The sequence below is a fragment of the Typopeltis vanoorti genome, chromosome 15 (assembly GCF_054136105.1).
Source record: "Typopeltis vanoorti isolate ZY-2024b chromosome 15, IOZ_Tvanoo_1.0, whole genome shotgun sequence".
Taxonomy (NCBI): Eukaryota; Metazoa; Arthropoda; class Arachnida; order Uropygi; family Thelyphonidae; genus Typopeltis; species Typopeltis vanoorti.
The window spans coordinates 87,089,374-87,113,505 of NC_143563.1; the positions used below are offsets into that span (position 1 = coordinate 87,089,374).

General features: G+C 34.9%; 1 protein-coding gene across 1 annotated transcript in view; it reads right to left on the minus strand.

Annotated features, from left to right (window-relative positions):
* Positions 1–24,132, minus strand: part of jef (major facilitator superfamily domain-containing protein 6 jef) — a 201,916-nt gene that overhangs the window by 118,476 nt on the left and 59,308 nt on the right. Inside the window, exon 4 of the mRNA XM_090405777.1 lies at positions 19,593–19,689. Coding sequence (XP_090261903.1) covers positions 19,593–19,689 — 97 coding nt within the window. The remainder of the gene's footprint in view (positions 1–19,592; positions 19,690–24,132) is intronic.

Consider the following 24,132-nt stretch of genomic DNA (forward strand, 5'->3'; position numbering starts at 1 on the left):
AGTATGGATTTTGAAATAGTGGTGATCTTCGACCTTCTAGCCTACAGTCAACACACCAATCGACACACGTCATGGAAAGTTTTGAGAAATGTGATGTCACTCTTAACATTGTCAGAGCATCTGATCTTGTCTGGCATCGAGGCTTGCCCAGTAAATTGCTGTCCTCTCTAACTGGGTAGCAAGCTTTCTCTGGTCGTTCATTGCGTATTATAGTGGATGGCCCAATGCAAGAGTGCCTCAGGATTCTATTCTGTCACTTACTCAGCTTCTTCTCTACATAAATAACTCGCTTTCAAACTCCAGTAACCCTATCCAAAACTTTTTGGCGATAGTGTATTCCATTCATTCTACTTATTCGACAAATCAAGCAGCGCTCAGACATCCCACGCTTTAAATTCATTTGTAAATAGCGCCTTGAACTCGAATTTCCATACCATCCTTCACTGGGATGAAGATAACCTGGTCATCGATGTCACCAAACTGCAGTCTTGTCTTTTCACTAGTAAAAGGGATCTCAGCTTTACCTATTCTTATCTACAGTAATACATAAACCACCAGACTGGATCGGATCTGTCTGCTTGTACTGAAATTTTCTCCAGCCTCACTTGGCTTAAACATATCGCAGCAATAGCTTTTTCCACCTTCTATAGAACTTAGCATTCTTTTCTTGACATTCATTCCTCTGTTTTTATAAAACTTGGCACTCTATACACATGCTACTTTTCAGCCATCCAGATAATAACTCTATATAAATTTCAAATCTGACCATCCTTCGAATGCTGGTCACATGTTTGGGATGTGAAATTAAAACCTCCCTAAAGTTCTCACTGCTTGGCTAACTGGTGATCCCTTCCTTATTGACTCACTTCAACGTCTATCTCACAGATGCACTGTTTCGGTTCTGTATCTTAAGTATTTCCATCAATGCAGTTTCACTGAACTGGTAAGTCATTCCTCCACTTTCTTCTGGCTCTGTTAAAGCAGCAGCAGTTGATGCCCAACATCACTTTTCAATTCAATACTCCGAACCTAGTTCTCATTATCGTTTTATATTCCATCTACCTCTGTCTTCTGGAATAGTCTTCCTCACGAAGTGTTCCCGAACAATTACAACCTCCGACCCTTCAAAAAAACTAATTTTTTTTCTTTTCCTAGCATCAGATATACGGCATTAATGTACTATAGAAGCCTTCTGCTTCTCTTATATGGATTCGATATAGAAAAATGCCCGTTTCCTCTTCCTTGATTACATTTTCACCGTAGCACTCGATTCTCTCGTATTGTTCTCCGATGTTGTTTTTCTGTTTCTGAATGTCTTATTAAGCATGAAAAAGTATTCTTCTGTCTTTCGGCTTAAGCTTTTTCCATCTTTACCGTAGAAGAGTTTTTTTTTTTTCAAAGTGCGGGTGGATCTATTAGTTGCACCAACTTACATTGATTACCAAAAATTAATTTTTTATTGTCTTACTGATAACTGTTTTCGTACTTTGAAACTCAATGGTGACATTTTGATGAAATTAGGAATACCTTCTTGGTTTTCATAATTAAATGTGACATTTCAATCTCTTGGTAAAAATAAGTTTCTAATCGACCAAAAAAAAAAAAAAATCAGCTAACGCCTTTTTGTTCCCGTATAGAGAGTAGGCGAGGCCGTTTTTAATCCCTGTCTAAACTTTTGGTGACTGAATGGGCAGTTCAATCTTCACTGGTAGCCAATCAGAGATAGCTGGCCCTAGAGATAGATACAAGGCTATCACTAATTAATCGGCACAGTGAAGAAGGCGGCTAGTAAGTGCCGTCATCTGGTTGTCCCTAACCCTAACAAAATATTTTTAATGTCTGAAAATAGTGTAGGTTCGACGGCCGATTTTCTTGAGTTTACGGGGACGAAAAACCCGAGTTTCCGGGAGGAAAAACCCGCTAGCCCGTGCCAGAGATCGACTAACCCTGGAACCGGTCGAGAAAAGGATTAGAAAAAGTTCCTCTAGTCGGCGACTAGATTCGAACGCCTTTTGTCGTGCGGTCAAGCGCTGTAGAATGCAAACGCCACTTATACTCTGAATTGATCTACAAACTCTTATCACAACCCTCGCTTTTTCACAGAACCCGCTCGAAATGCGACAATGAAAAAAATATAAATTTTTATATACTCTTTTTTTTGCATTGTTTCCCTAATGTATTTAATTATTAGTAAATTCATGTATAATATTAACCTTCTGTGTATTTTTATGCAAGTTATAAAAAAAAATTGGATCGCTGTGTCGAATGTATTTCTTGTAGTGGGTCCTGATCAAAAAAACTGAAAAACCCTGCACTAGAAGATTTTCAGCCCAATTTGGGTTGCCAGTCTCATTCCTTCTGTTCTTTTCTAATATTCGTAGGTAATAAAACAGTTCCTGATAATCTTTGCTACCACTCTTTAAATTCTCCAGATTCTTGTTTGACTGTTGGGGCTGCATTTTTTTACTTTTGTTCTTTGTAGTTGGTAAAAATCATAGCCGACTCTGTTTCGTGATGGAAATCATAGCCGAGTCTTGTTGTAAGAAAATTACATCAAAAGCAATACTCGTTATTACATAGAAATCAGTGTTCGTACGCGAAATATATTCTCTTACAAGCATCTGAAAATTAGATTTTAAAAAAATATTAAAATTCATCTAGAAACATTAGCATTTGTGCTGCAGTTGGCAATGACCATGCACTTTGGTTTTAGAAAGTCCTGGGACTTTCTAAAACCAAAATTTTAGAAAATCCCGTGTAGGAGCAAAGAACCTCATTTCTTTGCGTCTATCATGCCACCTAGAAGGTCGTTTCAACTAATTGTGAGCTACCTGTCTCTAGGAAACTCGGATGGTTTCATCCCACTAAACAGATGGACAGATATAGCAAACTGTCTAGATAGGAATAACACGTTTCTGTAAATCCAAGATATTTAGCCATGACAGGACCAATGAGCTAATACGTAAATGGAAAATGAACTAGAAAGCTTGACTCAAAAACTAGAATGGTTGCATTATTTATAAAGACATTCGCCAAATAAGTGTTTAACAGTTGCATTTTATTTAGTTTTATGTTACCGAACAGTAGGAATATTTTCAGTGTTCTTTATTGCTATATGACATTTCAACAAAAGAAATAGTCAGACTATTGGTTTTTTGAAATGGGTATAGTCAAGCCTGTCCAATCAGTTAGCCGGTCTCACAGACGCCGTTTGTTCAAGGGAATGGAGAACTCTCTTAGCTCCATCTTTTGTAAATCATGAGCAACTGGTATCTACTCTCAGTTGACGGTAGTAAGTTCCGGGATACCAATGATTTCAAGACTTCGGGAGTGGTATAGCAGGCGACTGCCTCCATCCAGTATTCTTAAACCCTATCTTGATGTTGTCACCTTGAACAGTGTAAATTCTGTGATCGATTTTTTCCCAATTGTGAGTTTAAAAACCCGAGTTTCCAGAGGAAGAATCCTACATTCTTACTATAATGTAAGTTTTTTTTTTGTCCTGGAAATTCGAGTTTTTATAAACTTATATTGAAGTTTTTTATTTTAATATCAATTCCGTAGATACGAATTTGGGATTTTATAAAAAAGAAGCACAACAATGCGTTTGTAGGTATTGAGAATGATTAAGAAAAAATGAACCTGTTAAAAGAAAAAAGAAAGCTATTCAGTTTACAGAAAACAAACGCGTACAAACTATTTCCATGCAACGTCTCCACCAAAAAAAAAAAAAAAAAAGATTATAGTAAAAAAAAAAATAGAGAACATCCTGAAAGAATCACTTAAACAGATGAAAAAAAAAAAAAAAAAAGGAATGATCCGTCACGGACAAGATCTCAAATGACTTCACGTGAACACGGAGTACAAGTGGCTTTCTTTCCGATAAATAAGAGTATACAAGATGAATTTTTCATGTGGAATTTGCTATGTGGGACACACAGGATAGTCAGTGAGATATGCATGTCAGAGCGCATCAAGGACAGAGTACAAAAGAAAACATAAATCATCAAGTATTATTGCAGCGTACAGAAATGGCCTGCACTAAGTGCATTTCCTTCGTCAGAGAATTCAAAGAATAAACAAAAATGTTACAAAGCATGATCCTACATCAGATTTTGTCTACTTTCATCAAAAACCTGGCGCATACAGATAGCTAGCCATTCGGTGCTTGGCATTGCTAGTCATCATTATACAATGTGAATTGTGCCTGTTTCATATATTCGGTACTACTGATTAGGACCGACGAGAGGGTTTTGGGCAGCGATGAAAAAAAAAAAAAAACACTTCTAGCAATGATACTATCGAAAAAGGCAAAATCATGTGAGCTCGAGTAATTTGTACCAGCTTCTCCCTCCCTGGTTGACTCCGTTACTTGATAACTTTAGCTTACTTGTTGCAAAACTCAGTCGATGCAAAATCAATTTTTTTTCCCATCTCTCTCTTTAGAAGTGTGCTATAATAATGCACACAGAACTAGTAGAGATTAAATAGATATGTTCAACAGGGCAACCTAATTTCCATACTTAGCCCTCGGTTGAAAATCCCTGGTTTCGAATCCAGTTTAGCACTCGAAAATTCTTTGTAAGACTTTATTGGAAAGCTCTATAAGAACTTCAAGTGAAGATGAGTGCCATTCTCACACAGAGATGGGGGACCAAAAACCTAGCATATCCATATGAGAATGGCAACTCATTTGGGGGAACTCGTGGTCTTTCATCTCACAAGACATGAAGGCTGACTGACTGGGAACGCACATCATAAGTGGATGTAATGTACAGTACTGGTCGCATAGCTTTAGTTACTTCTGTAATTCCACCAAGGACAAATTAATAAACTTTCTTTTATATTTCGCAGGCGCAGAAATTCACAGTTGATTATAACATCAGTTGGATAAGGAATCTTATCCGCTACTTTCAAGAAAAGAATGTGATAGAATGCATTCGTGGGCTGGAAATTCGCTCAGACGGATTTGCTTAGAGCCGAGAGAGAGATGACCTTCACGCAAAACGTTATTTGTAGGAACTTCTTAAAGGCGTAAAAAGAAAATATTTCCTAATCGCTGCTTAATAATATCATCAATAATTATTTCTCCAATCTGAGGTTTCAGCATTAACGATATATAAAATTGTGTGTATTTATAATTGTGTAAAAGGAATGAAGCACTTAAAACCGTGTAATGTAAAACATTGAACGTAGGCGGTTCGAGAGAGAGAGAATTTCCAATGACGTTGCGTTATCGATCGTCGTTTAGAGAGAACCAATTCCAAACCAGCAGGTCGTGGAAGTACTAGTTTATTTTCTCCTTATAATGCTATCCGCTTATCGCTTTACTATTTTTAAACTATTATAATCGATAATTTGCTTTGCATTTAAATCACCAAAGCAAAATAATCATCATTCATTAGTGTTTGATGGATTTATACAAGTGCTAGTTTCGCAACAACAATTTAGATAGGAATGGAAGTGCACGAGACGTGCTTGAATAAGATACATCGTCAATTGCGTGCAGGTGTAGAGAAAGGAACTCTAGCCTAGAGGTTCAAACTGCGTAACTTCGTTCCTTTGACATTTACAAAATTTCTTATCACAATATCTGTATTTCTTCTTCAGGATGTATTGAAGCAAATTATTTACGTAGTCATGAAGTTCGTTTTGTATGGAAAATAAAACCGTTATCTTTGAGTGAAGCAGAAGAGACGGTCTGGTTAGTACAGTGGATGATCCTGCAATCTGTTATTTTTAGTTCATAGTTGGCTGGGACGCAACCAACTGTGAACTAAATGTTGAATAATTTATGTATTATATTTGTAAACGTGTGTTCTTAGGCCGGTTTGTATGTTTCGTGAAAAAATCCGGAATTTCAAAAAGGACACTTCCTGTCTCCTAAGAAGGCCTAACCTAAACTCACCCATAAAAAGACTTAGACAATTCCCGTCAATGGAAAGGATCTGCACTGCATTTTTTTTTTTGCAAATCACGGTCAGAAATTCTGTAATATGTTAGTAATACAGGGTGTTTCAGAATACCCATTACAAACTTCTGAGGTATGTAGGGGAGGGGTCAGGGTAAATTAGGTTTCGATTAACAACCCTTCTACGAATACCCGTGGCATTGCACATACTATGAGTGTCCAGCACCTGGCGGGCTCTGCATGCCGATCAGCTCCATCCCTTCCGGTATCAGAAGGTTTATGCACTTAGTCCAACTGATTTTGCACTACGGGTTGGGTTCTGTAGGTACCTAGGTTCAGTCAACGTTGTGTAGAACAGTCTCAATTTCCAGAACTAGTGCTCTTCGCCGATGAAGCTGTATTACTAGGGGAAGGCATGTGGAACTGCCAAAAATAGTCGCATATGGTCAGGGACAACTCTCACCGCCATGGATTCCAAATTCGCGGTCAACATGTAGGCAGGCATCGTTGGTGGTGAGTTGATTCTACCGTTTCTTCTTCCCCCTCCTCCTGAATGATCCCATGTAATTGATGTTCCTGCCCGGCCACGGGAAGATATATCATTGCACATTAGGCAACACATGTACTTTCAACACGGGGGTGCGCCACCACACTTTAAACGTGACGTCCAATTAACTCCACCAAACGGTTGGTGGGCGATGGATTGGCAGAGGTGGCCCAATGGTGCGGCCTGCGCGTTCACCCGGACTTTTTTGTGTGCTGCGACATGAAGAGTTTCGTGTACGAAACCCCCTGGTTTCGGTAGAAAATTTGTTGGCAAGGATACCGACTGCAGCGAGCAAAATCCAAACCATGCCAGACATGTTTTAAAGAGTGCGTCAGAACTTGCTGCGCAGGTGTAATGCATGCTGTGAAGTTGTTGGTGGCAACTTGAAGCATTTTTTGTAAATGTTTATGAAATTAGAATGTGATTTACCTTGTGTCTGATGTTCACGTTCTTTGTGATGTGCACATAAAACGTTTTCGACCTGTACTATTGCAACGGCGCGTTTGGGGGCATGGGTTGCTGATCAAAACATGATCTACACTGACTGAATACCCATTACTACCCTGACCCCCCCCCCACATACACGTTTGTAGGGGTCAGGGTAGTAATGGGTATTCTGAAGCACCATCCTATAGTACATTTTTAAAAAAAATGATCTGGAGACTAACGGCTTTGCAGTATCTCGGTTGAGTTTCCGGAATTGGGACAGCCAACGCATTAGCCTTGTTATGGAGCGTTCTCAATGACTTGGTCAAATTTGTGAGATATGTCCGATCTCTCGATCAGTGTTAGCAATAATAAATTTAGCCATGTGGATTTTGTATGAGTCTTCCTCCCCCCCAAATTGCAATATTTGCTGCATTCTCTGCCTTGCCTCCCCCCATAACAATGTTTATTAGCGTTCAATGAGAATAACACCTAGTGAAGGTTGGGAAACTATAGCTCATATTAGTGCCGCGGATGTGGCAAGTGTCAGGTAATTCTGAAAGAAATCATTTGCTATATAATTACTGAAATGAAAATGATGGAAAAACGAAAATAATTTTGTTCGGGTATGCGATTTCTCTTAAAGAGTGAAGAGCAGCAATGGTTCCTAAACCGTTCTTATTTATTCTCTAGGTCCTGAATTTTTGCTGATCAACTAGCAAGAATGTACAATTTAAAACTATTTTGTTGTTATTACTAATATAGTTAGTTAATTTCACAGCTTCTAGAAACATTTGACTTTGGAAAGTTAATATTTCATGTTTTATGAATTGCACAAAAATGCTCATTTATTATAAAACCTGAAATATTATGAATCTTGTATTTTGTTTTTGGTATATCTAACTCTCCCCTCCCCTCTTTACTTGTAAAGCTAGACCGAGTTTTAAGAAGTGACTGATGTTAAGTTAGCTATTTAAATATTACACAGGAATATTTAAGTGACTGCTATATGTATATAGATGAAAGGGGGGGGATTGTTATTTTTAATGATGTACGCAGTATTCTTTGGGGTTCAGTGCTGTTTGTATGTTCAGAGTGATACTGCTGGGATAGGAATTGGGATCTTGAGAGACCAGAATACGGATCTTCAGAAATCATTACAAGACTGGTAAACATCGCAAAGCTATTATAACAAGCAAAATATAACACTAACAAGCAGAGAGAGAAATCGGTCCGGTCCATTGTATAAGATCGTAATCAAACTGCATCTGAAGTATTCAGTAAAAAATTTGGTTATTAAGTCAACTGAGAAATGTTGGTCCTGCAGGCATGTAAGGGAAAGTAAATTGGACTTTTCCGATTTTTCATAAATCGAACTCGTTCGTAAATTACTTACGCTATTTTCATGAAATTATAAACAATAAATTGCAATTATTATTTCAATAAGGTATAAAATATATTTTAATAAGATATTTATAATTTATAACGATTCTTTATTTTAATATATTCAATTTATTATGCCTTATAAATCCGTCCCTAGGACGATCTGGTAGGTTCAGTGAAAGCTAGACATTAGAAGATCTCAGCCATCATATACTCCTAGTTCATCAACGATATAAAGTCGTTTTGGATTTGCCATTTTACATCTTCATTTTTTCTCATGAGCAACCATTGCCATCACTGGTTTGCGTCTTCTTGTAGCAGTACGTGTGAGCTTCATATTTGTTGATTTTAAAAATATGCACATGCTTGCAACTGTACAAATGAAGTAGAATATGTCCCACATGTTTTACTGAATTTCGAAAAGTTGCTTTGCATGGAAGATTACTTCTTTGATGTTTATTAAAAATATGGACAGCCTTGATAAACGAAAGAAAACCTTATCCGTTGCGTACCATGTTCCCACCCTTCCTTACTAATGTCATACCATGACACAATACAGTCACCTCTACCAGGGAGGTTGGATGATGATATGATAGAGGCGTTAATTTGGTGAGGAATTAAAATCCCTCACCAAATTAGGAACTAGAAAGAATTATTCATAGTGGAGGGACAATATATTTCCGTATAGTAAGCACGTCAACAGGTGTAGATTTTTGACGTTAAGAGTAGTAGGTTAGTGGAATGCGTTGCTCAGTGGAGATTCCTCTTCTTAAAAAAAAGTATTAACATTGACTTTTATTTATTTCGCAAAAATATCACTACAATTAAAACTCCCACTTTCGTACGAGATTGAGATATTGCGTTTAATTTTTAAAATATTGACTTAATGATGAGCTTAAATCAATGAATGCATTTTGTATTTGCAATGCTGGAATTGACTGATTGAAATTTTAACTCATAAAGCCACTGCTCGCTTAATTGCGATTAAAGTAGCTAAAGAACATTCATTCATCTAATATTTATCCTAATCTTCATAATTAAATTACAATTAATTAGACTTAGAAACCAAGGTTTGTTTCTAATCTAACTCCTAAGAAACATTGCTGCTTTCATTTCGATAAGTCCTGAATTCGATTCTCATCGTGACGGAAGGAATCTTTATATTGGCTTTTTCAGTTGAAGGTGAATTAGCCAATCTCATACGGAGGTAGCAGAGTTTTTCATCCCGAGTACAGACAAATCGACCACAAGAACACATGCAGTTAACAGACAAAAAAAAAAAAAAAAAAGCTGTTGTTGGTGCTGATAGACGATAGATGGCGGCGTTGTTGGTGGTAATTTTTTGTTGTGTTTAGTTGGAGAATTGAGTAGTAAGGGAGAAGGTGAGATGTGTGTAGCAGAGTGGAGTAGTACCCTCCCGCGATGAGCCCTTAGAGATGGCGCGTGGTAATAATATCACTGTTTTCGTCAGTATGCATTTCCCATGAAAGAACTCGCATCTGATTATTATATAAAATACTGAAATAAAACTGATTTTAAAATAATAATTTAATTACAAATTACAATGTAAAGCTAATTATTAATGTAATTTTATTTTTTTCTGTAAGAGATTAAACAAATCTAGAAGACATTGAACACGCTAATTTCATTTCACAGAATTTTAAAATACCTTTTAGCCTTCTTAGAGCTCGACAGGAAATCCTGCTATCGTTTTGGTAATAGAAACCAACTTACGTACTTTTGTTGATTACCGTCCTTTGACATTTTGCTTAAGATAGGAAGCTTTTCATTCCCATACGTGAGCAAGAAATGCCCACTACCCACCCAAATTCTTATATCACCTGTATCAGAAACACTTAAAAATCCACCTATTTCCCTTTTCTGTATACTAGCGATTATTAAATTTGCTATTTTCTTTACTAGACATTTCAAGCAAACATATTTTACTGAAGAAATCTGAACTAATATACTTTCATGAAATTCACTGCCCTTGCAAAAAAAACAAATTAAACACCAATTCTTATAGTTGAATGTTGGCATTTCAAGCTACTTTTTATTCCGTTGTGTTACAACCATTTCTCCATTAAATATTGAATATTTTAAGCGAACAAATATGTTCTAGAGATATTTACTTTCATAGCTATCTCATCTTGATATAATGCTTACTTTCAGCCAAACGCATCCCTTTTTTAATTAATAAACCATTCAACTAATCACGAATTTCATCTGAAATACGCTAACCCAAGAGGAATTTCATTTTTTTTATTCTTTAGATTTTATCGATTAAATTTGATTACATATTTTAGGTGTGTTGACTAACACGCTGTTTCAGATTTGTGATGGTTTCAAAATATGATAATAGATCGCATCGCGCTTTGAATGTTAGCAGTTCTTTCACTCAGTTACATATTCAACATTTTGTAGACGAAGTGACTCTTCCACCCCCACAAAAAAATAAATTAAAAAAAATACAGCCTATTCTATTCTACGATTCTTTTTTGACATTCATATCATTTGTGTACATCAGTCAAATTTATTATTTTTATATTCTCATTAACTAAGTAAAATTTATAAAACTTACAATGCGTACTTCCATGACATATTTAACTATATTTAACCATGACATATTACAATATATTTAAACTTTCATTTTTATCACAGGTATTTAGCGGATTCTTTTTTTTATTACATATCATTCATAAATTTATAGTAATTTACAAATACTTTCTCATACTAAAATGTCATAAATCACAATTTTATGGTTACAAACATATTATAATATTTAATTCCTTGTGATGGAATGCTGCTCACGATCAATACGCAGACAAACTGGCCTGAAAAACATACCGCGATTAATAGACATTGATGTACTTCTCATGGCTTTATGGTGCTGCGGCAGTAATTCCAGTTCAGCCGAACTTTCAATGTTATATAGTATTTTTATAATACATATGTAGATCCCTTTTTTTTTTTACAAACGCAATTTTCTTTTTCTCTTTGTATTCATTTCAAATATGCTAGATACTGCATATTTGAAAGAGGCATTTCAATTTTACTACTATATATATATATATATATATATATATATATATACACGAGGGTTGATTGAAAAGTTCTCAGCCTAACAATGAAAAAACGAATTTATAATTTCAAAATCATTTATTTTTATTTTTCAAAATAATCTCCCTTAAGACTAATACATTTATTCCAGCGATGTTCCAGCGCCATTAGCCCGTCCCTGTAGTGGTTCTCAGTAGAGATCTGCAAAATACCCCTCTACAGCAGCAATCACCTTTTGATTTGAAGAAAAACGCTGTACTTCTGACCAGCGAGGAAGAGTTTTAGTTTTGGGAAGAGAAAGAAGTCAGAGGGAGCCAAATCTGGGGAATAGGGTGGATGTTCCAACAATGCATAGTGCAAATCTCTTAATTTTCCCCATTGCCAAAACACCTTTGTGGGCAGGTGCATTGTCCCGATGAAAGATGCTTTTTTTTTCTTTTGCAAACCTGGTCTTTTCTCACAAGTTTTTTCGTCTAGTCTGGTTAAAAGATTGGAATAATATTCCCAGTTAATGTTTTACCCTTTTCAAGATAATTAATCTGAACAACCGGCTTCTGTCCACTGTTTTGACTGCTGTTTGGATTCTGATGTGTAATGGAGAATCGAAGTCTCATCCATAGTAATAAATCGACGCACGAAATTAGTTTTATTTTTGTTAAAACGCTCCAAGCATGATCAGAGATTTTCATACGAGTGCGTTTTTGATCTGCTGTGAGCAAGCCCGGCACCCATCTTGCGCAAAGCTTTTTTCATTTGCAATTCTTCATGCAAAATATATCCTACACGTTCTTTTGAAATGCTTATAGACTCAGCAATTTCACGCACTTTGACTCTCCGGTAATCCAGTACCATATCGTGCACTTGATCCATGATTTCTAGTGTTGTTACACATTTTGGACGTCCTTCACGTGGATCATCTTCAAGACTGGTTCAGCCACGTTTAAACTCGGCAGCGCATTTCTTAATTGTCAAAAACGAAGGAGAAGAGTACCCATAAACCTTTATGAACGTCGAATGAATTTCTTTTGGTGTTAAACCTTCTTTTACAAAGAAATTTATAACCGCACGATACTCAATTTTATCCATTTCAAAGGGATATACAGAGAACACTTTTGCTTCAGACAATTGTATAAAACAAACTACTTGATAGAATGACTTGCAATTTCACAAGGATGCTTATGACAGATGTACCAACTTAGAAAAAAAAATCTTGCCGATAGTGTTAAATGTTACCATCTATGGTCGATTCCGAAAACTTTTCAGACCACCTTCGTATCTTTCAACATATTTTATTTCTTTATTCAATCTATAGAAAATATTGTAAACATGGAAAATATTAAGTAATATTAATTCCACTGTGTGATTTCGTGTGGTTTACAGCTAATCACAAAATTTCATCAGAGAATAAATACATGCAAAGAAAATTATATGCATAGTGCAAGAGTTAAGTGAGGAAGCTAACAAGTAATTTAAAATTAGCCAGAAAATAAAACAATTAAATTAAGGGGATATTAGATCCCACATTGTTTTAAAACCGAATAAGAAACTCAAAGATTGGAGTCAGAGCTTTTCATGCCGAATATAGTATAAAAAAAACTATAAAAGTATCGGCGAATACTAGCGTGAGCTGAGTGCAAGTAGTCCTAGAACGTAGTACAAACACGGGCAACTCGTTGCAGAGGTGGGGAAAGTTCTGATCGTTAATCTTGGTATTTTCCATAATACCATCTTGGTATTTGCATTCAGCTCACGCTAGTATTCGCCGATACTTTTACAGTTTTTTATACTATATTCGGCATGAAACGCTCTGATTCCAATCTTTGAGATTCTTATTCGGTTTTAAAACAATGTGGGATCTAATATCCCCTTAATTTAATTAATGTTTATATCGCCGAAATGAAGCCTGTTTGCTCTTTATATTTAAGTAACTTAATTGAATAACCCTTTTTTTTTTACAAAATGTACCGGTGGTAAAAAAAAAATATCACTGATCATAACGCATTATGTATATCAGGACGTATATTCTGGGTGTGCGGTACACCCAGAATAGTACCGATATTTTATTTTTGCATTTATTCCGTGATTCGACGCGTAAACATTGCATCGCATTCGTGTTTATAGCTCGAGTGGGCAGTCACAAATACCTTTTGAACAGACGTACAGTTGATGCAGCCGGTCAAATTCTAATGTTTTTAAACCACTCAGAAGGCGAGGCAGGGTGTACACTGAGACAGTAGCACCCAGAAGTCAGTGGTCGTAGTTGGTCATTATTTTAACGAATCCAATTGAACTTTGGGTTGGACTTGTGTATAAGTTATTTCAGCCTTTCTTTGGTTCAATTCGGAAAAATAATAATTTCTCAAGTGATTACTTTTCCGATTTCGGTGCGCATTATATGGCTGTATTTAAAAATGAAATTTCAAATTATCCGTACCTTACTCTAGTATTTACCAATCATAACGCTGGACAATTTGCTTCTGAAATAAAAATAGCGATTCTTTACTAATTTCGATGTGCTGAACACGAAAATTACAATAAAATCTGTCGATTGGCTCTTGTTTAGGAGAGACTCAGTCCGCATTGCGTACATAAGTATCATTTGGCAACGCTGTATTTCAGTCTCCTGATTGCAACATATTGCATCAGCCAATCATACAGAACACCCCAGGAGGTATTGCATCATTTGCTGATGTAGTGCAGTTGAGTCATGACATCGCTGTCGCAATATGATGCAATCATTAGTATAAATTAGTAGCGAAGTTATTGGGATCAATACTTCTACAATGGAATCTTCTCAAGGAAAATGTCCGAGTGACTTCATTTCGCACTCGTCATGAACACTTTGCCCCTTACTTCCGAAAGGAAGATGACCTTGTGTTCTTCTACGATGTAGATCGCCTGATGAATGCCCTTCGAATCAAACATGATCCCCACGAATGGCGACTATTCATAGACTTGTCGAAATTGAGTCTCAAGGCGGTGTTGCTGCATAATGGCAACCAGCTTCCATCCGTTCCCGTCGGACACACTGTTTACATGAAAGAAACATATGACAACCTAATATAGCCGTTGGACCGTCTTCAATACAGCAAGTACGGTTGGCATCTATGTGGTGACTTGAAGGTAGTGTCTGTGTCGATGGGTCTGCAGCTGGAATATACGATACTGCTGTTTTTTATGTGAATGGGACAGCCGAGCAAGGACTTTGCACTATGCGAAAGAGACTGGCCTGCCAGGAAATCTGAAATCTCTGAAGAACGGAGAGAAGAATGTGCAACACCCAGCACTGGCAGAAATGCACAAAGTTCTGCTACAGTCCCTACACATCAAACTCAGTCTGGTTATAAAAAAAAAAAAAAAAAAAACTTAGTAAAAGTTATGGACCGGACTGGATCAGATTTCAAGTACCTGGCTGACAAATTCCCTCGACTCAGGGAAGCGAAAATTAAAGGAGTTATTGTGAGTCCTCAGATCCGAGAGCTCCTCATTGACGAGATGTTCGACAACCTGCTACAGGGTGATGAGAAAAAAACTTAGGAAGCGTTTCGTCTGGTGTCAACTAACTTCCTCGGAAATGTCAGGGCAGAAAACTACAAGGAACTAGTTGAGGACTTGTCTCTGTATTACAAACTTTACTGTAATATGTCCTTAAAAATACACTCGCTCCATTTGCACTTGGTTTCTTCCCGGAGAACTGCGGCATGGTTAGTCATCAGGAAATTGCAACCTTGGAGAAACGATACGAGGACAAGTGGTCCACTTCCTTGTTGGCTGGCTACTGTTGGAGTAGTCAGAGATGACCCTGAGCAGTTATACAAACGACAGGCAAAGCGACTTTTGTAAAATTTTGTTGTTCACTGTAATCTGATCTCACCACGAAGCGTAAACCCATTGTGCTTCTCACATAAATGGCGCACGTGAAGCATCGCTATTGTTCATTTGACCTTTATGCTTTCCATATTTAAAAATTATATTAATCGATAACACTTAAAGTATTGAAAGATATCCTACAATTAATTGCATTGGACCAATTAAGATGAGTGCTGATGCGCTATGCACTTTTAAAACTTTCATACATAATTAAAAAATGCAGTCATGGTCAATTGACGTTAATTTTGTAGCACGGGTTGCATAAGACAGACGAGAGCGCACGCGACGCCACTGATATATATATATATATATATATATATATATTGTGTGTGTGTACGGAAAAGGAAGACAATTTGATTGAGAAAGACTGTTCCAAAATTGGATAAACATGAAGTTTTTCTGATGGGCATCATGCAACTTTCTATGTCGTCAATCAATGCGCCTCTATTTCCATCCCAGTCACCTATAGATATCTTACAGCTAGCTTAACAAATTATCGTTTCATAGTAATTTTACCGAGGAGAATCACGTCAGAGTGAGACTTGTAGGCCTTGAAGCATTGGTTTCTAAATTAATACAGATATAATTTGAAAGTCAGAAACTTGACCAGTGGTTTTTGACTCGTTTATTTTACACGAGTAGTAGGTTTATCTTGGAATGAACCTACTACTCGCGTACGTTTGACAGAAGTATGGATTTTTGCTCGTTTAATATCACTGATTAACAAGGAACCAAGTTTAGACAAAAAAATGTCTACATAATTAATCAGGATCAAGAGCAATCTAAAATGAATCCGAAACTTAAGTCATTTCTGGTTTAAACTTTATTCGAGGTCAATTTATCCAATTCATCATGAACATATATACAATGAGAATTTATAAAGAGCTATAAGGGAAGAAATGGGGAATAGTCGCTTAGCCTTTTCTATGAGATGAAAAAAAAAATCCCTATTGATTATTGTGTCAAAAATGAGTCAAATCCACTACACTAAATATGCCTGCCTATAGTCACTTTTTTTCAAAAAAAAAAAAGAAAAGAAAGAAAGCTGTCCTCATTATTAATTATCACTGTGATAAATATATTCATTTTTAACTTCTCAAAGTTTAAAAAATAAACCAAAGGTTGTTATTTTTTGCAAGAAAATAGAATTTCGAATCCTCATCGTAATTTTCATGCTTAAATAATTTATTCTGTAAGGGAAAATGGGCTTATGATTGCCCTCTTGAATTATTATTATAATCAAGCCACTTATATATATATTCAATGAAATAAAAAGTGACTTTTTTAGTATACAACAAAATCCCAATAATCAGAATTTATCTCATTTATTATTTGGTGCGCATTGAAATTGCATACGAAATTTGAAGATGGGCAGCATAAGTTGATGATTTGAGGTATTGTATAAGATATCAATGAAGTGAACACAAACTCAGGTTTATTGTATAATAGTTATGATTTCGATTGATAATAGCAAGTTGGAAGCTATCATCAGCTAACTGCAAATTAAAGTTTTTAGTGTGTTTACGCATGCTTAAAATTTGCGTTTCTATTGTTTTACTTATTCATTAGGAGTAACAGTAAGTAGACTTTAATTCAAATGCACATGCTGTTATAATGAATTTAAGTAAATTACTTTAGATTTATATTCAAAAACACCTTAATTAAAATGATAAAGCAGTTATTGTCATTTGTTACATCTGCTAATTTTCAATACCTTAGGAATGAGTGAGAAACAGAAAAAAGGACAAATAAGTTCACTTCAAAAATAAAGTATCAGCATATTTAAGAAGGAAAAATTACACAAGTTCAGATTTTTCCAGTACGTCTCTAACAAAATGTGTTAGAAATATGAACCTGGTTTATCTATAAGCATAAGGCTGTGTGACATTCTCCAAAACATTCCCTATTAAAATATTCTCAAACAGTACCGCAACTGGCTAATAAAAACTTATACTGTACGCACGGCATCACGATAATTTTATGATTTATTCCATACAAGGCATAACGACCGCTACGATATGAAATAAAATAATCGACGTAATCATCTGATCGTCATCACATCACTGATGATGAATGGCGATCGTAAGACATTTTGTTTTCTACTCTCACATTTACATAACCTCAATTTTGACAGTACAGCGAAATACAGGAGATGAAAAATCTCGAATATCATCTTCTAATCTCATGAACTTTTGTGCATACAAGTGAAGTCAGAAGTCAGGTTAACAATGCACATCATGGATCTGACTTCTCAGCAAATGTGTGATATCTTTAAAGACTAGATTTGGGGATAAGAAACCAATAACCAATTAAAAGGGCAGAATTAATATCTGTCAGTTTGGGAATTCCAACAACCCTGTAGAGTGCACATAGAGAAGAGATAGCTGCCAATTAAACTATTTTGAATTAATAAGTGTCAAGCAGTCTCTCTATTAAAATAAAAAAGTGGCATTGGGGGTAATATTCCATTAAAATTGGAAAGTGCAAAATACTGTTCTATTTTAGGTAAATTTGATTTATAATAATTCACTCATTTACAATACTGTATATACTATTATTATAATATACGGTTTTGTAATTATTATTAATAAATCAAATGTACATGCACATTAGATATGTCACTTTTTATTTTTTTACACTTGTATTTCTTTCTTGAGGATATTTTTTTAAACAACAGTTTTCTTCCAAAACTGTTGTTTAAAAAAAAGGCTATAACTTTTCGAAAAAGTTATAGCCTTATGGCGAATCATGTATTAAATTGCTTCTTTCTTTTTTTTTTTTTTGGTGACATATAATAATTAATTACCCTAGTTAGGTGACTTTATTTTGTCTTATATTGTGTGTTTAAAGTGGGGATAAATTAATCCGAATATAGATGAAGCTATGATTACCAGACAACAGCAGCTATATACAGTTCTTAAAAAGCAAACATTAAAAGGGAAAAAATCAATTGAATAGCAGCTCGCCATCTTTTGAAATCTGATTATTCAAATCAAAATACGAGGGTGGTCTAAAAAGTTCTTGGCCTCGACTATAGATGGTAACACTATCGGCAAGATTTTTTTTTTCTAAGTTGGTATACATCTGTCATAAGCATCCATGTGAAATTGCAATTTATTCTAACAAGTAGTTTGTTTTATACCGCTGTCTGAAGCAAAAATGTTGTCTGTATCCCTTGAAATGGATAAAATTGAGTATCGTGCGGTTATAAAATTCTTTGTAAAAGAAGGTTTAACGCCAAAAGAAATTCATTAGAAGTTCATAAACGTTTATGGGCACTCCTCTCCTTCGTTTTCGACAATTAAGAAATGGGCTGCCGAGTTTAAACGTGGCCGTACCAGCCTTGAAGATGATCCACGTGAAGGACGTCCAAAAAATATAATAACACCAGAAATCATTGATCAAGTGCACGATATGGTGTTGGATTACCGGCGAGTCAAAGTGCGTAAAATTGCTGAGTCTATAGACATTTCAAAAGAACGTGTAGGATTTATTTTGCACGAAGAATTGCAAATGAAAGAGCTTGGCGCAAGATGGGTGCCGCACTTGCTCACAGCAGATCAAAAACTCATTCGCATGAAAATCTCTGAACAGTGCTTGGAGCGTTAAGAATAAAACTGATTTTGTGCGTCGATTTATTACTATGGATGAGACTTCGATTCACCATTACACATCAGAATCCAAACAGCAGTCAAAACAGTGGACAGAAGCCGGTTGTTCAGCGCTAAAGAAGACCAAGTCGGTTTCATCAGCAGGAAAGGTCATGGCATCGGCGTTTTGGGATGCTAAAGGCATTTTGTTTATTAATTATCTTGAAAAGAGTAAAACAATAACCGTGGAATATTATTCCAATCTTTTAACCAGATTAGACGAAAACATTCGTGAGAAAGACCCGGTTTGCAGAAGAAAAAAATCATCTTTCATCAGGACAGTGCACCTGCCCACAAAAGTGTTTCGGCAATGGGAAATTTAAGGGATCTGCACTATGAATTGCTGGAACATCCACCCTATTCCCCAGATTTGGCTCCCTCTGACTTCTATCTCTTCCCAAAACTAAAACTCTTCTCCGCTGGTCAGCGTTTTTCTTCGAATCAAGAGGTGATTGCAGCTGTAGAGGAGTTTTTTTTGCATATCTTACTGAGAACCACTACAGGGACGGGATAATGGCGCTGGAGCATCGCTGGAATGAATGTATTATAGGGGAAATTATGTTGAAAAATAAAAATGATTTTGAAATTATAAATTCGTTTTTTCATTGTTAGGCCGAGAACGTTTCAGAATACCCTCGTATACTAATGAGATAAGAAAAGCGACCATCATTTTGGTCTAAACAGTTAACATTAATAGATAATATAATAACAGGGTTTTTTTATATAAGAAAATAAATATTCTTACCTTGAACGAATTCGAAAGGTAATACCCACCAAGGTTTTCGTAGCCATGAAATATATAAGAAGCGGCAAATGTTTCCTATAAGACCAATACATAGTACCTAAAAATTGAAAATTAACACGATTACAAAAATAAGACGATAGGAAATATTAATTGTAGTTGATTCACTATTAACTAGTCGTGATTCTGCTTGTTATTGAAATATAAATGTATTAAAATAGGTTGACATGAAAAAGAAACCACGATAACTTAGAAGTACTTTAAACATCATCGAAATATTAGTTCTTTATTTTCGAACTGTTTTAGGCAACGTAAGAGAGTGTATTTCAGTTGCACATTCATTATGTTACATTTAGCCAGACGCTGTTACTGGGAGTTTGATTTATTTAAGTCTAAATAAAAACTTAATTACGCTTTAAATTATTGAATCCTAAAACTAATTTCGAGTGAGAAATATATTAAAATTAGAGTTTGCTTATCTTTCGGCAAGTGCCCCCATAGATTGTATGCACGCTTTATTATAGCCGCCATTAAAATACAAAAATATAATCAGAAGTAATCCGAGTAAAATCTTTTACTTACATACATGGGACACAAGTTCGTTTTAATTATACTTAGTTTTTACAGAAAAATTGATGTTTTTTTTTTTACATTACAGTTATAATTGGGTTTGGCGTTATAACATTCTTCGTCTTTCCTCATTTCTGCTTCCCATATCCACGATGCATTTCAAATGTATAAAATTTTATATTCGTTTTGTCTTAACTCAGAATTTCATCTTCTTCTCTAGTCTTTCATTAAACATTTATTTATTTATATGGTGATTTTAATTACATCGAGTAGGATTAGCTAGTCCTTGCTACAGCCTGGTTTTTAGCTGCTATCTATTATTTTAATGTCTATGTTGAAGGCAAATATAAGCTCTTCGTGTTTAACCAAGGCTGATTAATTCTCATGAAATTTTAGGATCTGTAAAGATCCTAAATTTCGTCTCCTGCTCAATAACGATAAATCACTATTTACTTATCGAGGTTCCAGAATGCTTTTAAAAAACCGAATTCTCTTTAGTTTTGAAATAACGATGGATCTTTAATATCCTCTATTTCGTTTATTTCACATCGTCGAAATGAAGTCTTCTAGTCTCATCTTTGATAAAAATTTCTTTATTTTTAAAATCTTTTTATAAGAATGCGGTTATTTAATTACTGCGATGTGTGTTTGTTTTTGTAAAGAATTAACCTATTATCCAAACTGCTCTCTACATACAGTAGTGAACAAATTAATCAGAACACTTAGATTTTAAAGAAAGGTTTTAATTTCGCAAGAAAATAAGTACAAAAAGTAAACTCCAAGTTTACCTAATAATTTATGTGCCCCTCTGTTCTTAATAAGTTCTTGATTCGTTTTAGTCATGAAATCTACCAACGTATTCTTTCCTTATTCGTCATTCTAAGCTTCATATTATAATACAAAGTTTTGAATAATCGTATGTGTAACCTAAGAGCAACAGCTCGTCCAGGTTACGATATGTATAAAGTTAAAAAAAATTGTGTAATGCATCATCATTATGTACACATATGTATATCTGTATAGTATTCATATTGTACATTATTATAATATAATCACAGGAGACATGCTAATATGTACAGAAAAATGGCATAACATTAATTAGGATTTGGAACAAACCAAAGTACAGTAGTTAAATTACATTTAACATTTTACACATGAAACTGGATCTTTGAATACAAATATACTAACACCAATAATTTATACAATTATTTTGAAGAGCGCTTCCTCATTTTTGTGGGAAAATAAACATTCTTTCATTGGAGTTTTGTATTTGTTTGGGTTAGTTTCGTTTTTTATTGTTAAAGTTAGTGTATTAAATATTTTTAGCGCTAAATAAATATGTTTGTGATATTTTAAGGATACTTGTGACATAAAGATTGAATGAATAATATTAGCACGTAAACACAAGAAAGATATTTAATTAGCCAAATATTTCGGTCTGAAAATTGCAGACCATCTTCAGTGGCCCTACAAGAACAATTTTAAAAAATACAAGGTGGAATACTAACAATAGATCATTTAAAAATAGAACAAGCCGCGTGATGTTATATCACAAAGTATTAAGGGGAATATTATTAAGCAGAGACATGATTGAAATAAAGATATTAATTAATAATATTAAATAACATAAAATTAATATGAATTAATGAATTATCCTGATTAGACTTTCCCAGATTTTTGATACAGATATACAGTCATTCCGATTCAAGTTAGGACGATGGAGTAATGCTTCTACGCTTTCTTTGAATAAACGTTCAAATTTATAGCTGGATAAGCTATAAATTTGAACGTAAGTAAGAGGCGAGTTTTTGACCAAAGGATGTTGTGGTTAGTTTCAATCCCGTGCTGAGCCAATCCAGATTTTTCAGGTTTTGTGTGATGAATGCAGGATTGATGTTCTTGGATTATTTTTTCAAGAGAGCGTCCAGTTTGTCCAAAATAGGAGAGATCGCAGTTTCAGGGAATTTAATAAACTCCAGGAATAGACATAGTTGAACGTTTGTCTTTAGGAGAAGGAAAATGGGAAGATAATTTGTTAATAGGCAAATACGTAGCTGTTAACTCATATTTCTTCAGAATTCTTATGTCAAAACAAATTTTACAGCCAAGTAGAAGGAACGGCCATGGGAAGTCCTCTCTCTCCTGCTTTAGCCAACTTTTATTTAGAACATCTAGAAAAAGTCCTCTTCCCATCTATTTTCCCTCAATCATCCTTTTAGGTAAGATATATAGATGACATCTTTACTATATGGCCTCACAACAAAGACTCCTTATCTTCTTTTTTAAACAGTATCAATTCCTTACATCATCGTATAAAGTTTACTATGGAAATGGAAAAAAAAACAACCAGTTATCCTTTTTAGATGATCTCCTCATCTAGTCACCTTCAAATACTCTTACAACTACAGTTTACAGGAAACCAATGTTCACAGATCGGTATATTCTTAAAGAATCAGCCCATCATCCTTGTCAAAAAAACAGGAAACATAAAATGTCTAATCAGAAGATCCAAAACTAATTGTTTTACTTCTAATTTTCTACAGAAAGAACTTTCTACTATCCAACAACACGTGAAACTCAAAGCTCTTCCGAAAAGAGTACATAACATCTTCTAGATGCTTATAATCCACCACTAAACAACAAAGATTCAATACGTCGAGTTCCAATTCCATACATCTCCGGGATTTCAGAACCTATCTCAAGAATTCTGAAGAAATATGAGTTAACAGCTACGTATTCACCTATTAACAAATTATCTTCCCATTTTCCTTCTCCTAAAGACAAACGCTCAACTATGTCTCTTCCTGTAGTTTATCAAATTCCCTGCAACTGTGATCTCTCCTATTTTGGACAAACTGGACGCTCTCTTGAAAAAATAATCCAAGAACATCAATCCTCCATTCATCGCAACAAACCGGAAAAATCTGGATTGGCTCAGCACGGGATTGAAATCAACCACAACATCCTTCGGTCAAAAACTCGCCTCTTACTTACGTTCAAATTTATAGCTTATCCAGCTATAAATTTGAACGTTTATTCAAAGAAGGCATTGAGGCATTACTCCATCGTCCTAACATGAATCGGAATGACTGTATATCTGTATCAAAAATCTGGGAAAGTCTAATCAGGATAATTCATCAGTTCATATTAATTTTATGTTATTTAATATTATTAATTAATATCTTTATTTCAATCATGTCTCTGCTTAATAATATTCCCCTTAATACTTCCTGATATAACATCACGCGGCTTGTTCTATTTTTAAATGATCTATTGTTAGTATTCCACCTAGTATTTTTTAAAACTGTTCTTGTAGGGCCACTGAAGATGGTCTGCAATTTTCAGACCGAAATATTTGGCTAATTAAATATCTTTCTTGTGTTTACGTGCTTATAATATTAAATATGTTTGTGTATTGCTTCTTTATTCGCTTTTAGGAACTATATTTTATGCCTTATGTCTACTAAAGAAAGCATCTTGTTTGATATTTACATATTCATTATCTTTTTTATGAATAGCAGCAACCTATAAGTGTATAAATATCTAAGGGGTATTATGTTTAGTATGGTGTATTTATTGTACATTACAGTATCCTTGTATTTGTTTCTAGTTAAAATTTGAATTACTTTATTCTGTGTCGAAATTAGAGATTTCAGTGTAGTGCGATAGATTCCTCCCCAACTTAAAACATCATATTGTAGTGTGTTTTGAATCCGTGCAGAATATAATATTTTTAACATATTTAAATTTTAGAATCCATTTAGGTAGTAAAGTCTGTTTAGCATAATCTTTACTCTGTTTACGACATCAGTGATGTGCGGTTTATAACTTAAATTACTATCAATTTTTAATCCCAAATAAGTTATTACATTGACTTTTTCTATTTCCGATTTCGATTATGTAAAAATAATTGTGCAGTGAATTTCGTTTTACTTATTGTATTTCGCAAATTAAAATTTACATATTTGGTTTT